Here is a 17,708-nt window from a genome sequence, read left to right on the forward strand (position 1 = left end):
ATATACTTTTAATCTAAATTATAAAATTTACTATAATTCTCAATTTTGCGTAAGACTAAAATATTTTATGTGTGTCGACAACCTGTAAACTAAAACTATATAATCATATTTTGTAATCTCAAATCACTCTATCACTTGACCCGCAGGCATTTAAGTTTTATTTTAGGATTTAACAAAATATTTTAAATATTTATTAAACAGTATTTTAATTATGTGATACCAATTTCTTTTAGATTTATTTCAAATATTTTTTTGGAAATTAATTTAAAGTATGATTTAATCTAATATTTATAGACAATGTAGAGAATGCCAATTTATTCTCTTTTTTCTTTTATTTAAATGTGTTTTATTGTTTATAAATAAAAACCTTTAGATTACCTTTAAAATATTTTCAAATTTCAAATTAAAATATTTATGTGTTTTAGTAGACAATCCATAAAAAAAAACTATAGAATCATATTTATGAAAAAATCTAATCCAATTCATCACATAGTCTGTAAGCATTTAAATTACTTTTAGTAACTTAAACATATTTAGAATAAACATTTTTGGAAAATATTTTAGTAATTCCTTTGTCAGTATCGTTTCTCTTGGGAAGGTGGAAGAACATTAGCAATAGCCCTCTCGTAGATTTCTCTTATTTTATCCTTGTTCTTTAGAGTCTCCTCTAAGCTAATATAATGTAATTGAACCACAAATCATAGTTCAAAGGGTTCTTCCTCACTTCATCTTGAAACTGAAACTTTGTTTTGCCAACAATGGCGTCTTAATTCCTTCGTTATCACCAAATCGTTTCTCATCAAACGCCAAAAGTTTCCTGTAAAAAATTTCAGCTCTTCCTTTAGGAATATGATCAAGAGCAAACTTGTAGATGAACCTACGTCATTGCATCGTTCTTCAAATTTAGCAAACGCCACAAAAAGAGTCCCAACGTCTTCATCGTATGCAAATTCCGTCTCACGGATTCGAACATTTACCTAGCAAGATGATACTTTCTTCTTCATCATCGTAATTGGTATTCGGTGGTTGAATCTAGATACCACTGCAATAGGAAACAAATCCAGATATCGAGTTATCGACTCGACCATAAATTCGCTGCATTGTCGTGAGAGGAAAGACAAAAGAAGAAGAACATGTTGGGGAAACAACGCACAGTTGCGCAGCGGAATAAAGTTTCACCCTAACTTATGTGAACCTGTGAGGAAAATATAATAAACTTGGTAGAGCGTAAAATAACTGACACATAGAATTATACGTGGAAACCTTCTCAATGCGAGGAGTAAAAACCACGGGACCGTAGTCCACTCAAAATCTCACTATCACCAATGTATTTGAGTACAACCACGTCCTCTCCAGAGACTAAGGCTATAAGTAGCAATCTCAATAAGAAAAACAACACAAGAGAGAACACAAAAGGCTAAAAATATGCAGTTCCAAGCAACCCTAGATTTACTAAGATTCCAGCAACCTATTCAGATCTCCACCGTACAAATTCTAGATAAACAGGTCAGGAACAACTCTGCAAAATTTCAGCTCAAACCAAAAAGATCTCACTGTTGGATCTTACAAACACTCACGACAGATGCTGCAGAAAAATCTGAAAATTCTAGACACGATCAGCCACGCTAAAACTCAGATTTCTCACAAACCAACCGTTGAAACAAGATCTCCACTGTCAAATCTGTAGAACACTGAGTCACGAAGCTACCCTCCAAAAATCAGCCAAATCGGAACTCGTTTGAATGTCCAAACGTGCAAAACACCAAACCCTAAAGGTTTTGTTTTTCTCTTCTCCTCTAAATCCAAAAATCAACTATTTTCTCTCTATTTTTTTTCTTTATGCCAATAACTAGGTTGAGAGTGTTTATATCGTGTCTTATAACCTAAAGCCCAATATTAATCTTATGGACTAATATAATGGCCCAAGTCCAGATTTGGTTAACCAAACCCAATTGGTTTCCCCACTAGAAGGAAAACCCAATTGGTTTCCCCACTAGAAGGAAAACCCAACAGAACAAAAATGGAAAAGAGATCTGGGGAGACGACGATTGAGAGGAGGAGGAAGATAAGATTAAGTTAAATGACAATTATATGTCTTCCGTCAGGATCAAAACAGAGTGTTCTTCAATTTTTAGTTGTTAACAAAAAGAATTGATCCACCAAAGATCCATTTGAGAAACGCGCGGATCCTAACATTATGGGTTGGACTTTTAATTAAAATTTTTAATCTCAAATTTATCCTTCTAATTTCAATTAATCACCTCCTTTATACTTAATTGAGTGGCAATTTAAGTAATAAAACTAAAGATTTTAGACATTTTATAATTTGTACTTCTCTTTTAATTATAAGAAGATATGTGATTTTATTAAAATCAATCTAGTGAAAATCTAGTGATATCTATAAAATCTCTTCACAAATTAATAAAATCTTAATTTATCGATAAATTAATAATTATTAATTTATTGATAAATTAAAACCTATCTAAATTAATAAAATTTTATAGTCCCGACCTTATTAATTTATAGAGGTTTTACTGTATGTTTATTCAAATATGTCATTTACTCATCAATAATGTTTAGTCACAGCCTTGGTGTTATGTAACTTATGTAGTTATGTTCATAAAAAAATGGTTGGCACCTATATTATCTCGAGACCGTATGATTTTATCCTCATGAGATGTTATCTTTCTGAGCCTTCTTTCCCTTTTGCCACCATATTCATGCTCAATTTTGCTTTCTATGCCCTTCCCGGATCCTCTAATTTTGATAATCATCATGCATAAATCTACACTTTAATAGTCTTTAAATTCCTTAAATATTTTGCTTTATATACCCTTCCCGGCTTTGAAGAAAAAATACTATTTTTTGCGGGATCTAATCTACAGAGCTTTATACAGAGAAAATATTGAGATAAAATAAAGAAAGAAAAGTTACTACGATGTTGACTAGTTCTACCGCTACCTCCCGCAAACGCTGCGTTTGCGGGTGGTAGCAGTTGCTAGCGATTGGAACCAATCACACAAACCGCTCCCAATCGCTTCAAACCACTGAATTCCAAAAGCTGTTTCCCGCAAGCGTTTGCGGTTGTGGGCGATTGCGGTTGGAACTTTTTTTTTTTTTGTAAAAAACTTAAAAGAAATCAATGATAATGAATTTTTTTTTTTGTTATATCTTCTATCTAACCATTTTACTCATTAAGGATGGGAGAAAATGAAGTACGAATACGATTGCAGAGATTATAAAATAAACAATTAGAAGAAAATAATATTCGAATTAACAATAACCCAGAAAACTTGATGTAAATTTAATGGCATATCGCACATAAGTTCAAAAAAATCTAAATAAATATAATAATTCATCAGAAATTTAAGAAAATAAGAATATTTGTGAAAAATATTAAAACAAATCATCAATGACTCTTCTCAACTCTCATTTGATCATTCCTACCGATGCAACTACTGAACAACGATCTAAGAGAAAAGAGAAAAGATTTACGATCTAAAGCATATGTTTTGTTATTTATCAAATTACTTAATTAAATTTTTGGTGAAAATCCAAATGCATAAAGGAATAAGTATTTCAATATGAAATTTATTTGTTTTTTGAATAATTATTTTAGTATTTTTTTAATAAATTTAAATTATAAATCAAGTTTAATTAAAATTTTTGTGTTTTTAAACATTTATATATTATATATCACATTTATTATGTTCCAACCGCTATTGCACCCGCTGGTCAACCAGTCGTAAACCTTCCGCAAACGCACTAATTTTAAACCGCTAAACCAGTCGTTCAAAACGCTTAATAACGCTTGAAACCGCAATCGCCCGCTTCCGCAATCTTCCGCAACCGCAACCGCAACCACAACATTTGAACCAGTCAGGCCCTATATCAACAATAATCACCTCTTGAAATTTGCTTTTCAGCACAACTTAGGGATCTCTGTATAGACCATGTGCTATTCATAGAGAAAACAAAAAAAAAACATAAGTTTACAGAAGCAGCTGAGGCAAATATTGTTACTCTATCAGTCTATAAGCACCCGTAATACAAATATACAATGCAGCTACCATATAGTTTTCATTGTACCGGCGAGACTTAACACATATGCAACGCATCACTGATAATACTTAGCAAAGAAGGAACCTTAACATCAATATGTGCACCAAAGTAAATATTGGAATATGGAGAACCGGATATCGACGATCGACGATCGAGTTGACAAACCTAAGAATATGTAAATTATGAAGATTGAGAAGAATTTAGAAGATATAGTTTAGGAATATTTACATTTATCATTAGTTTAGGAAACTCATCTCTATATAAGAGAATGTATCTTGTACAATTACAATCATGACAGTCTAATATTAATTCTTCCTAAACACCTTTGTGTTCTTACTCTCATCAAATCTATTATGGTATCAAAGCCAAGATCCTTGATGTGGTTTATGGTTTGAGTTTGAAATTTGAGTTTCTCTATCTTTTATTTTGACCTTTCTCCATCGCTTCTTCTTTTAACATTGGAGTTTTTCTTTCTTTTTGTTCTAATTATGAGTTGGTAATGAGATTTATCCAAACTCCATCGACTATCTATAAAAAAAAAAAAAAAAAAAAAAATCTGGTATTTTGAAAACACACGTGAGTGTGTTGTCTTGTGTGGCCATGATTTGGCTGGTGGTGGTGATTATGAATATTAACCAAGACGTATGGTTGTGTTCGGCCTGTTGGCCAAGTAAGAAAAAAGAAAAAAAATTATGAAGATCATCAAATCTATCAGTAAACATGAAACACAAAGATTACCGACCGTGAAACACCTTTTTGTTTCCTTCCGAGTGACCTCACCTTTTCAACTTCTCCTAGGCGAAATCATGTAGATTCCAAGCTTTTCTGATGAAGCCTTGTGCAACCAAACAGCTTAAGCTCCACCATAGATCGTAAGTTGCTTATTCCGTTTGGTAGATACTTAAGCCTTGTGCAGTGCTCAAGATCAAGTGTAACAAGTTCAGAAAGACTCTCGATTGACAATGGAAGTCCCAGATAGATATAACTCTATCAAGTTTGGTGCAAAATCCTCTGAACAACCAGACATACGAAGAAGCTTGAGAGATGTTAACCCGAACATAGCAGGCAGCTTTACCAACCGTGAACAGTCTTTCAAATTCAAGGAAACAAGCTTCCCACAACTAGGAATAGATGTGCTAACGTCAACAAGACTCGTACATCCTTCGAGATCAATATGTTCAACTTTCAGGGCTTCTGATAACACCGTAATGTCAGCTAAGTTTCTGGAGTGACTCAGTTTAATTTTCTTTAGCTTCTCGAGACTCTGTTTCACAACATTATTAAATCGAAATAAGCCATCAGATGCAAGTTTATAAATTAATGTAAACATCTTAAAACACCATAACGTCAAACACTTACTTTCTTCCCTTCCCATAGCTTCTTCATGTTGCTATAAGGCATGTTTACCTCTACAAGGTTCTCAGGATTAAATTTTTGAGACAAGCATTTCAGAGGGTAATTCTCCCAGTGAAGTAACCTGAGCTCATCAGGCAAAGTCTCGAGGCCTTGAGATAAACGTAGCTTGCACTGGTTCCCATAGAGCTTCAGCAATCTAAGTCTATACATCTTACCAAACACAGTAGGACTAAGCTCACAGGTCAAGTCAGATGCATCCAAGAAAATGCCTTCGATCGCGTCAGTTCCCTGACGAAGACAATCCGTAAGTAGGAAAACATTAAAAACTAAAAGAATTAGGCAAATGACAACTTACAGAATTACATGTCAATACATTAGAAATGTCTTTAGAGTCCCATAGTCTGCTACGTTCGCATGGATTCTCGTCTTCTTCATTAACTAGAAATCGACCAATGTCTTGAAAAGGAACAGGAATCTCTATTTTATTATCTACAACGCTAATGAGAGACTTGTCAATGAGATCAGAGATTCCCAAATATGTAAAAAACCCGCAAGCATCAAGTAGTTGCACCACATCATCTTTGTTCTCCCCTGTGAAAAAACATGCAAGATCCAAGAATATGTTCTTTTCGTTTTCGTCTAGTCCACCAAAGCTTCTCTTAAATGCGTCTTGAATCTGAGTTGGAGGATTTCTCCGCAAGCTTTGTAGATGTTCCATCATATTGCTTCTATCCTGCTTCGATACAGAGGAACCTAAAACATTGAGAGCCAATGGGATACCACTACTGCAGCTCATAAGTTCCGAGATGACCACATCTTCTCCATTCAAATATTGCTTGCAAAGACGAGAAGATTCAAACTCACATAGCTTTTGGAACTCGTATGGCTCTTTAACCTTGCACTGTACAAGAACTTGTTTTCTCCTAGAGGTTAAGATGATTCTGTGACCATGAGAAAACCAGACATACCCTCCAAGTACAGTTTCTACATCTCTAGAATTACTCACGTCATCAAAAACAACAAGAATTTTTTTTCCCTGGAACCAGTCCCTCATGAAACTCGGTTTTATATCAGATGCCCCTATACTTAGTTTTTCTTCCCCAAACACAGTAGCTAAGAAATCATCACGCATTTTCCTCAGCCCTTTCACTTGACACGTTAGATCAAATTCTTGTAGAAGTAACACAAATCATATTTTGGTGCTAGAGTTCCAAAAATTTCTCTAGCAATAGATGTCATACCTATTCCTGCCATACCCCAAATCCCCACAATGTCTGCATCTGAAGGTTGGGACTGATTTAACAATGCTAAGATTCTGACCAGATTCTTGCTATTTTTCAAATATAACCTTAAGCATGCGTTTCTTACAACTTCCTCCGCAAGCACAACCTGAGTCCTGCAAAACACACACACAGAATTAGAAAACAGTAATAAGGACACATTTTGCAAATTAAGAGAAGTAAATTTACCCTTTTGTCCATTCATGTCCATCTATGGATGCTATTTCAGCCAGAGCCATCTTCCATTTCTGAACTCTGTCTTCCTGGACAGAACTCTGAAGGTGCAGAAACGCTGCTTCAGACTTGCCTTTCAATCCAAAAATGTCTTGACGTGTTACTTTGAAATATATAGGAATAATCACAAGGTTTTTCTCTTTCCGGTGCTCCATGATTGCCACAAGATGATCCATGGACTGTGTAGAACAAACGTAACTAGTTGAAAGTACCATAATACCAACACTACATCTTTCTAGCATATTTGTGTTCAAACTCTCTCTACCAGATAGATTACATGTCAAAGGTGTGACCCCCCGCTCTTGCAACTCTTTTAAGATGGCTTCCATGTAATGTGATTCTTCCACATCATGGTTGTCATTGCATGAAAAGACTAATATGCATTCTGATTCTTGAGTCATCATCTCTTTAGTAGAATCAGATTCGTCAACATCATGGCTGCGGATAGGAAGAACTTCACTTGTACTGGCCATGTGATCACCTAGAGACGAAGATAGAGTTTCCAAAGTACATACGCCAGAGAATTTAACAAAAGGGATGTGTTGGAATTTGTAATAATCTTCTCCTCCGTTGGACAATCTCTCCTTCCATTCATTGTCCATAACAACATCCTTCAAACTGTAGCTAAATCTGAACCCATCAGGAAATACCTTTAGTTTCTTACAGTCACTAATAGTCATAGTATGAAGCAGGGGCATGGAGCCTTCTTCTACGACCCACTCTTCCCATTCCAATAGTCCCAATATTGAAAGCGTATGCAATTGAGGAAACCCCCCGCTCAAGCAAACCATTCTCTTACCACAAAAAGATTTAAATGATAATTTGACATCATATAAGTGAAGTAGCTTCTCTAGAATAGGCATTGGATCCTCCTTCAGACAACAATTCTTCAGATTTATGCTTGTAAGGACAGAAGGAAAACTTTGCACATCACGTAACCTTGGCATATATAGAGTCAAATTCAGCTTTTTGAGATGGACGCATTTCAATACGATTTCTTCTTCATCATTCGTGTAACCATCAATGGTAAGATTTTCCAAGTGTCACATCCCACTAAGAGATGAACATAGAGTTTCTTTAGTGCACCCTTCGCCGTTGAATAAGACTGATAGAGTCTCAAGCCTTGTCAAACAGTGAAGATCCCCAACGCTGCTATGCTTTGTTGAAAAATACTCCAATGTCTCCAAGTTGATTAGATTACCTAATTCCAACTTTTTCTCATCACGTATTTTATACGGTAACCAAAGGTACCTCAGTTCTTGCATCTCATTCAAGATATTAGGCACATCAAGTGGAGGTCCTGCTTCCACATTTAGATTCAAATAGAGGAGCAACTTCAGATTCTGCATAGAAGAAGGTAGATGAGATACTTGTGCACTGTGTAAACTCAAGTACCGTAAATGGATGAGCTTTCCAATGTTAGAAGGTAACTTCCCTCCCTCAAACCTTGCACCAGAGAGATCTAAAACCCTCATCAACTGTACCTTTGTAAAGTATAAACCTGATGCCATAAACTTTGACCCTCTGAACGAGAGAGATCTAATATTTGGATTCTTTATAAGATATGTATCGTCACAAGAATGTATGACGAGTCTGCGAGGTTCACTTAGATACCGAGAGTTTGCACTACTTGAGGTAACGGTACTTGCATTAACATTTTGTAGGAAATTCTCTTCTCCAGCTTTAAATAGATTAACTTCTCTCATCATATCATGCAAATGACACGTTTCAAATCTTGATGTCGTTACGTCTCGTTTAGAAATTACCATGTTTCTGTTCACCAATTCTTCTATGTATCCATCAGCGAGCTCTCGAATGGTCTCTCCATCATAATACCTCGACTTTGGTATTCCTTCTGCGGCCCAGTAATAGGACAATTCTCTCACATCTATTGCATCATTTTCTGGAACACCTGCTAGGTAGAGGAAGCAGTGCTTCAGATAAATAGGCAGCTCTTCATAGCTCAGAGACAATATTTGGTAAACTGAACTGATATTGTTATCACTGAAGCTAGCCCCTCCTACGATGTGAGATGTGAGATTCTCATATATCCTTTTCCACTCACTTAATGTGTGTTGAGCAGCTAACAACCCGCCTAATACCTTAACAGCCAAAGGTAGACCTCCACAATGTTCGATCATCTTCTTACCCATCTCTTCCATTTCTTGATCAGCTTTATGTTCTACACAAGATCATCAAGTTTTGGTGAAATATCTGAAGGATTATACGGTTGAGAAAGATATTTTTAAGTAAAAGCGGATTATGGTCATGCTAAGTAAAAAATCTCTAATCATTAATTATGATCACCATAGAAAACAAAGATCAGTTAGTTAAATCCTTTTGAAAGCTTACTGGTAATATTTTCTGTGGGAAACACTATCCTTTGGAAAATTGTCCAACTTTCTTCGGGAGTTAGAAAATTTAGTTTAAAGGTAAAACATGTTGGATCTGCTCGTAATGCAATACTCTCGTTACGAGATATAAGTAGTACCTTCCAACCTATATGAAAGATATAACAAAAAAGAAAAAAAAAAAAGAAAATGTTTTTACCTCAACCCGTGAATATATTAAAAAGACAATTATGTAAATATACGTAACAAAAGATGTCACCTTTGTTCCGTGGAAAAATTGGTTTAATCATGTCCCAATCTCCCTCTCTCCATATATCATCAAGGACAATCAAAGACTTTTGTGTTTCCAACACTCGCCGCTATGAAAGCTGGAAACCACTGCATTTGTAGGATGAAAGTTAAGAGAACATAGTTGAGATAGCTAGAGAAGTTGTCCTAAATCTTAAATAAATTCATATTAATTGATTTTATTTTGAAGCTTAATGGTTTCATCCCTAAAGGTTGATTATCTCCACCTTGTAATAATCCGAGATTATAGTTACCAAATTTTAACACGTAAAAGATATTTCAGACCAATTTTAAACATGAAGCATCCATCAATGAATATATTTTGGGAGATTTGTCTATTTATAAAAAGAAAATAGAAAATATAATCCCAATATGGAATAATAATAAAAAGAATTTAAAAAGTGGTAAAAACGGTCGCATTCATATATGGACAAAACACTGATCACACATTAAAAATTCTTGACAAAAGAAAGCCTCGTAAGAACAACAAATGACGGACCTTGTCATCAACGAAGGCAGACCAGAAGCGAGCGAGAGCTCGATCATGAGGATGAGAAGGAAGAATGGACGGTCCAGATGATTTCCACGTCTCATCGATGTATTCAACGATGTTAAGAGACTCACAAACCGGTTTACTGTTGTGGATGAGAACCGGGACTTTCTGGTAAACCGGGTTAGAACCGTGAAGTGAATGTGAATTTTAATATATATATCTATTTTACATTGTTTTTATATTTAAAGATTCATCTTCATTATCTAATTTGGATTATTATCTTATAAGTACCCATTTTCTCCTCCTCTCTCACCAATATCAAATGTTGTTATATATAATATGTGTTGTAAGAGTTTGTAACTATATTTTAATTTAGAAATTATTATATATAATTAACAATTTAACATTGTTTTCAATTTTTATTTTATTTATATAAAAATAAAATATTTCTTTTATATTTCTTGCCTTTCTAATCTATTCATATTTATTTTTAAAATTTCCATAGCTTTAAATTCACATATGTTGGTTTTAACAAAAAATCAAGTTTATTTGAGAATCTGTTTTAAAAGGTTTATCTTCGTTATCTATTTTAGATTAGCATCTTATAAGTCATTATTTTAAAATACCATTTAACTAATTAAATCCTCTAAAGATGAAACCATTAGTATGAAATCTAGCACTATAGATTATATTGATAAGTGAAAAACAAAACAAAAAACAAAAGGATTGAAGTTATTCTTGGGGTTTTAAAAAATCTTTAAATTGAAGTTCATATAATTTTTTTTTTTAAACTAATTTAGTTTGTCACTTCAAAAGTAATATTTTCAATTTGGAATGTTATGTGTGAGTGTTGAGTTTATATCAACAAAACAATCAAAAAGTGTAAGTTTAAATTTTGATTGAGCCACTTGGCAATCCTTTTCTTTTAAGTCAAAAATAAATTAAAATATTTATTTATAATTAACTCACTTTTAAAGGTATCTAACTTCATTTAACTCTACATTTAACTCAAATGTAACTCCTACCCAATAATTTTACATTCATTCCTCCAAATAATATATTTATCTTTCAAGAAAAAATGTTTTTGGTAAAATTTTAATATTTTTTAATTATTTTAATTGCTTTAAACTTTGAAATGAGGAATATTCTATATACAATAATTTTATACGTAGTTACTAAATTTTTTGATAATTTTATTTGATTCAATTTTACTATACTACAGTCTTATGTTTACATGGTCATTAAAAAAATCTTTAAATCAATGTTTTACCTCTATAAAACATGATCATAAACATAGATTCTCTCATATTAGGAAAATGTTTAAATTTCTATATTATTATTTATATTAATATAGCTAATCAATTTGTAATAATTTTTTTGTAGTATTGGTTAATTTTTGACTTATAAAAAAGTTTATATATTTTAAATTTTATATAATAAATAACCATACCAAAAAATTGTTGACAGGAGTGTTATTTTGAGAAATTGCTACAAATGTTTTTGAGATTCATACATTAGTATAATTTTTTTGAGATTATACATTAATATAATTTTTTTGAGATTATACATTAGTAAAACAATATTTTAGTTTAAAAAAATTTTAAAAATATAATCAAAACTATTATGCATACAACCACGCATTGCGTGGACTAATTACCTAGTAATTATATAATTCAAGAACTCAAGTAAATTTTTCCTAGTGAAACTGATAGAAGAGAGGTTGAGAAGATGAGGTAAGAACAAAAGACATGTCATTTTTGACATTATATATTGTAAAAACAGACCAATAGAGAAACCCCAAAAAGTAAAACCAAAAAACAGGACACTAGTCTACACAATGATCTTTCTACATATCATCTTCTTCTCCAAGCTTGTAGGAACTGAAATGCTCCACCTTGAACGTCCACTCGCCTTTCACAGCATCATAAGACACAAATTTTGCTCCCTGTTCCTCAGCTTTCCTCCTCAGCATTTCCTTGTACTTGTCCAATCTCGCGCCTTCCTTCACTTGCGTACTGGTCTTCTTGTCCATACATTTTATGTTCAGCAAAGTTACAACCGCGGGCTTATTCAGTCCTTGACCCACAGGAGGTTTTTTGCTCTCGTCCATGTACACATTCACTTCACGGTTTTTGAACTGAACCACCATTTCCAGGTCAAGTTTACACACATCCGTCTCTCCCAGAAATTTTATACTCCCGTAACCGTGTCTCCCAACAACAAAGTCTTTTACCCGCTTGCAATGACCCGGATCAACCCTTTCTTTTGTAGCCAGTTCTTGGATCCGAGGCTCTGTGAAATATTCAGCGTGATGCAGCTTTGGCATCAATGTCTCGATATCTGCTCCGCTTGGTGAACCATTTTTGTCGCCTCCGTGATTTTCATGTGTTCCGTTCGGTTTCTGATTGGCTTTAACCGGAGGAGCCTCACAAGTTTCACCGTTATTCTTATCTGCAGATATTGATTGTAGAATCAGAGAATGGTCCTCACAATGCACAAACGTTAATCACTATTTCGTTACAAATTCATATTTTAAGTACTCACTCTCATGGTTGGCTCCATTAGTAACCCCATTTGACTTATTACCTGAAATTCACATGTAAAATGAAGTGTCAGATATGAACAAATTCAGCCACTATATTTAAATATTGAAGCAGGTAGACACTATTGGAGCCATGTCTAGAAAAAAGGAGCTATTTGGGACAATAGAAAGCCTACATTTGCAAATGAATATGCCAATCAATGTTAAAAGAAAGCTTACCATTCTCCTGCAGTGGGGCCGGGCCATCCTTTGGATGTTCTGATTTTACCCTTTCAACTGGGCGTATAAATAGAGCTCTAGGGTTTTCCCTTGGAATGAAAAGGGCATCAGCCTTTGGTGTACTGGAATTCTCTTCATCGCTGAAGAATGGAACCTGAAATAAACATTGAAGAAGCAAACAGGTAGAAAGAGCCTCAGTAACAAAATTAAAGACTGAGCTATTAAAGACCAAGCCAAAATTAAGAAAACAGAAAACATGCCTTTGGACCATCATCACCAGGACGGTACTTCCTTGTAGGTAGCCTGACCCGCCTTTGTAAAAGGTGTCGAGAAGTCAGGAGTGGAGATACTCTAACAGGAGCAGGCTTATCAACGACCTGAGAAGAAAGGAAAATATATATGGGTTAATAACATGGAGTAGTCATTTGTTTCTGTCATAACATCGTATCTATGTGAACAATGAAAAACTTCAAGATGCTATGCAGAGGAATTCAATGCCTAGCAACAGAATTTTATGTGCTTCAAATTTGGAAAGAAGTTATGAAGAAAACGTTGGTGTGTAGGTATTGAAAAAGGCAGTATACTTACAGGCATGCTGGAGATTCCATACTGAATGGAAGGTGAATTTCTACCTTGACCAATTGAAACCTGAGGCAAAGCAGGAAGCGTTCCAAATGGGTTTGTTACAGGAGTTGGTTGCATAATAGCAGAGTTACCGAACGCAGGCCTGTCAAAACAAAAAAGAAAAGAATGAAACACTGATGTTAATAGATTATCTAAAAGGAAAATTAGAGTCGGAAACACTGATGTCAGAGAGACCATACACTTGCTTAAAGTTGCTTTGGCTCAAAGTTCCCGTTCCACCTGTAACGCCAGTTGTATTAGCTTCAGAACATAAACATACAGGACTTAGCTTCTAGTATATAAGATTATAATATTAAGGATGCTTTGATTGATCGACATACCTGTTTGGGTTTGAGCAAAGTTGTTGAAACTAAAAGCACCTGATGGTTGAGTTGGCTGAACTGATTGGTAAGGTGTCGAAAGAGCAGGCTGCAAAAATAAAGCCAATATTAGAAATCCCTACGAAATCCCTACATAACTCAAAAGGCAGAGAAAGAGATATCAATTCTGAAGTGAACTGGCATTTAAATTAGTTAAAAAGAAACTCACCGTTGTTTGAGCATAGGGAGAGATGCTTGTAGTGAAAGAGCTTGAAAACAGATTTGCGGAGCCAGTGGAAGGTGTACTGAAAATGTTACTCTGTCCATTTGCAGGATTGGTATTCTGTCCATTCACAGAACTAGTCTGTTGAAATGTAGGAGTGGTATTCAGTCCAAACGCAGAACTCGTCTGTTGAAATGCAGGAGTAGTACTTTGTCCAAATAAGGGGTTTGAACCGAACAGGGGAGATGACTGACTGTTGTTATTATTTCCACCCATGCTAAATGCTGAATTTGACCCATGTGCAGGGGCTGAACCAAATGGCTGCTGTGTGTTTGTTGCAAAACTAGGGGATGATCCAAAAACGGATGTGGCATTTGATGCAGTTGACCCAAACATGGATGGGATAGTGGGTTGACCAAAGGATGGGGTTGTGGGTTGACCAAAGGATGGGGTTGTGGGTTGACCAAAGGAGGGGGTAGTGGGTTGACCAAAGGGAGATGAAAGATTTGGGGTAGTTATTGATGTCTTCTGTGCAAAAGGGTTTGTTGGATTTGGAGATGTCTGGCCAAACGTTGGTGAAGGAGAGAATACACTTGGCTGAGAAGTTGTTACACCGAATCCAGCACCTCCAGGAGATTGACCAGCAGGACGTTGTCCACCTGAAGATTAAACAACAAGAGAATCAATATTTTGGTAAATAAAGCCCAAACATCTAACCTTAAGCCAAAAGCATAACATGGATTTGTCTGGCATATGACCTTTATCTCCTCGCTGGTAGTCCTTCCACCGAAGCTCCTCCTGGTTTTTTTCTTTGTATACAGGCATGGCAGATATAGATTGTAGCCTCCCAGGGTTACCAGTGCCTGACTCTGCCTCATTTGTAGGTGCATAAGGCATGACCCTACTACCCCCTTGTTCACCCCCGATAGTTGTTTGACCCCCAAATATTGGGGTCGAAGCCTGTGCACCTGCAAAACAAAACATGTGAACATAATTAGTTACCATTTAATGGGTGGGAACGTTCACTTCTAATCTGTAATTGAATAGGAATAGCTGGAGAACCTTGGGCTCCAAAGGGAGATTGTGTAGAGCCAAAGGCACTGCTACCAAATGCTGAGGTAGACTGTCCAAAAGCTGGGGAAGAGCTAAAACTAAAGGATGGGGTACTTGATGCCCCAAACGCAGGAGTGCTTGACGCACCAAATGCAGGAGTGCTTGATGCACCAAAAGCAGGAGTGCTTGATGCACCAAAAGCACCTCCAGCACCGAAGGCATTGTTGCCAAATCCAGTGCCAGAGCTACCAAAGGCTGGAGCGGGTGACGCGCCAAATGCAGGTGAACTCGAGGCGCCGAATGATGGAGTACTTGATGCACCAAAAGCAGGTGTGTTTGTGGAGCCAAAGGCAGGAGTGCTTGATGCGCCAAACCCAGGTGTGCTTGTGGCGCCAAATGCGGAAGTGTTTGAGGCACCAAAGGCAGGCGTGCTAGAGGCACCAAAAGGTGAAGATGAACCAAAAGAGCTGTTCCCAAAGGCAGGCTGTGATTGCTGTGGGGTGCTTCCGAAAGGACTTGACTGAGGCGTTGAGAGGCCAAAAGACTTTTGACCAAACGTAGAAGTGCCTGTAAGAAAAAATTGATCAGTGTTCGTAAGAAAAGGCGCATAAAAGAAATATATCAGAAGACTAACGATAACCTAGAACCTGAAGAAAACAAACAAACTAGACCAAATCAGGAGCTAGTACTGTCACGAAGAAAACCCAAAAGACTACTAATTTTGGAAGTAGTAACAAATCTTTTGAAACATAAAACTTGAAATTGCTACCCAGAAACTAACAGACAATCAAACGCTTGAAGAAATCAGAAACCAGAAACCATAAGCAAAAGTATATGTTTACAATTAAGTCCTATTGGGAGAAGGTAGATCCTATTCCATAAGCGCTATCAATGTACCAACCAAAAGATATGAGCACATATAGTTTATCCCAGGCCTAGTAAAGCACTAAATCAAAGAAATGATTGACAAAACCCACACAGTAAAATACATAAAAGGTACTTACCACCAAAAGGTGAAGTTGAACTACCAAATGCAGGAGCAGAAGATGCTCCAAAAGCCGGAGTAGAGCTACCAAACGCTTGTGATGAAGCACCAAAAGGGGAAGAAGAAGTTTGAGGTGCACCAAACACGCCGGTTGAAGTGCCCCCAAACATGGAACTCCCTGTCTGTGCACCAAAAGGAGTAGAATTACCAAAGGGCTTCACAGCAAAAGGATTATTGCTCGGGTTATTGTTGGTCTGCCCGAACAAAGATTGAGTTTGGGTCCCAAATGGACTGTTGTTAGATGACTGTCCAAAAGCTGTAAAACATATTAAACGGGTCAGGTTAGCATAGCAAAAACTATAAACATCCAAATTTGATTAAGAAAAAACAAAGGGAAGATCCGTGCAAATCCCATAGTTAACAAAGAATAAGGTAAGGATCACTTACGATTAGAAGAACCAAACATCTTTCTTTATATACTCACGAAACCGGGCTCAGCCAAACGAACTGTTCCTTCGAACCTGTTACAACAAAGCAAGAAGATGTCAAGAACAGTTATACGAAGAACAAAAAGGCAAACACAAAGTTCCGAAACATGAACATACGAATTTTACACTAATTAACCACACAAATACTCGTAATCAGATCGACAATGAACAAGGCAACATCACAACTTGTGTAATCCATAACCAGGAATCATCAAAACCAACACTAATCGATAACATGAACTTCCAACAAATAGTACCTATGAATCCGATGGATACTAATCTAACTAAGACTAAACTACGCTTTACGAACGTCACAACAAGACAGAGAACCGGAGATTCCGTACTCGTTCGTCCGATGTCGGCAAAATTAGGGTTCAGGCGAGATAAAACCGCCGAAACTGATAACGGAAACGATTGAAGTTCGTGGTCGTATTATAAAAGAGGATTTTAAGAATGTTATACCTGAAGGGGGATGAAGCACGATATGGAGTCGACGGAGAACGAGGATAGAGAGAAGCAGAGAGACCTCGCCGGAATTATAAAAAGCCTAAAAAGTTTAACGTATGGGGGAATGAGGAGGAAGGAGGGCTGGCTAAGTAATATATATACAGAGTTTCTGCGTTGTATTCAAGTCAGTGTAGCGTCGGAGAGACGCTCGGTTTATTTATTAACTGGGATTGATTTCCGGTTCGACCGACTCGCGTTGTGTTCAAGTCAATTTGTAGCGTCTTTTTAACGCTCGGTTTTGTGAACCGGGATTGATTTTGTTCGGTTCGATCGGCTTTTAATCATGGTTCATTTCCTCCGGGTTCGCCCTCTTGAATTTGTTTCTTTTTTTTTTTCTAGAATTTGTTTTTCTTCTGAAGCGTCAACTTTTTTTAATATCTTTTTCAAAATTAAATAGAAGATCAGCATGAAATTCAATATTTTTTAGTTTTATAAATTTAATTAATTGAAATCAAAATATGTAGTCTACTCTCTACGAAAACACAAAAACTAATATGATTAGTTGTGTATGGTTTGATAGGAACAAAAATATAGTCTATTTTGTGAATATATCAATACTAGATAAGGTCTGCGTTAATAAGCGGGTAATAACAATAAATAAATCGATAATAATTTAAATATGAGTGATTATCTATACATTTTAATGATTTTTTAAAAACGAATTTGAAATTTACTATATCTAT

The 17,708-nt window shown here is 35.8% G+C and overlaps 1 protein-coding gene, 1 long non-coding RNA gene and 1 pseudogene across 6 annotated transcripts; all 3 read right to left on the reverse strand.

Moving 5' to 3' along the window:
* Positions 1-438: 438 nt before the first annotated feature.
* On the reverse strand, positions 439-2,070 carry LOC147941090 (uncharacterized). Its single transcript, XR_015561616.1, has 2 exons — positions 978-2,070; positions 439-817 (listed from the first exon to the last, which is right to left on the reverse strand). It is a non-coding gene; the product is annotated as an uncharacterized LOC147941090 (long non-coding RNA).
* A 2,640-nt stretch (positions 2,071-4,710) lies between these two features.
* Positions 4,711-10,191, reverse strand: LOC104700791 (disease resistance protein RPP2A-like; annotated as a pseudogene). Its single transcript, XR_002032729.2, has 7 exons — positions 10,071-10,191; positions 9,543-9,661; positions 9,285-9,431; positions 6,888-9,114; positions 5,774-6,814; positions 5,422-5,706; positions 4,711-5,326 (listed from the first exon to the last, which is right to left on the reverse strand). The product of XR_002032729.2 is annotated as a disease resistance protein RPP2A-like (transcript).
* Positions 10,192-11,798: 1,607 nt separating this feature from the next.
* On the reverse strand, positions 11,799-17,214 carry LOC104700792 (nuclear pore complex protein NUP98B). Of its 4 annotated transcripts, none has more exons than XM_087458025.1 (13): positions 16,981-17,214; positions 16,478-16,551; positions 16,050-16,346; positions 15,055-15,612; positions 14,751-14,960; positions 13,999-14,651; positions 13,791-13,878; positions 13,650-13,689; positions 13,414-13,552; positions 13,086-13,202; positions 12,826-12,979; positions 12,609-12,650; positions 11,799-12,515 (listed from the first exon to the last, which is right to left on the reverse strand). In XM_087458025.1, the coding sequence occupies exons 2-13, from the start codon at positions 16,494-16,496 to the stop codon at positions 11,911-11,913; spliced, it is 2,922 nt and encodes a 973-aa protein (XP_087314151.1). In that variant the 5' UTR covers positions 16,497-16,551; positions 16,981-17,214; the 3' UTR covers positions 11,799-11,910. The 4 variants fall into 4 exon arrangements, with proteins under 4 accessions (XP_087314151.1, XP_087314150.1, XP_087314153.1 ...); XM_087458024.1 differs by having other exon boundaries at positions 13,650-13,710; positions 16,981-17,157; XM_087458027.1 differs by lacking the exon at positions 12,609-12,650 and having other exon boundaries at positions 16,981-17,209.
* Between the last annotated feature and the right edge of the window lie 494 nt (positions 17,215-17,708).

Source organism: Camelina sativa, chromosome 7 (genome assembly GCF_030686135.1).
Source record: "Camelina sativa cultivar CO46 ecotype springtype chromosome 7, ASM3068613v1".
NCBI lineage: Eukaryota > Viridiplantae > Streptophyta > Magnoliopsida > Brassicales > Brassicaceae > Camelina > Camelina sativa.

What these genes read in the sequence shown, in the direction of transcription:
- LOC104700792 (XM_087458024.1), bottom strand. An exon ending in ATCTCCCTTTGGAGCCCAAG is followed by an intron (nt 14,961 to 15,054) that starts GTTCTCCAGCTA and finishes TTTGTTTTGCAG; the next exon opens with GTGCACAGGCTTCGACCCCA. An exon ending in ATGGAATCTCCAGCATGCCT is followed by an intron (nt 13,203 to 13,413) that starts GTAAGTATACTG and finishes CTTTCTTCTCAG; the next exon opens with GTCGTTGATAAGCCTGCTCC.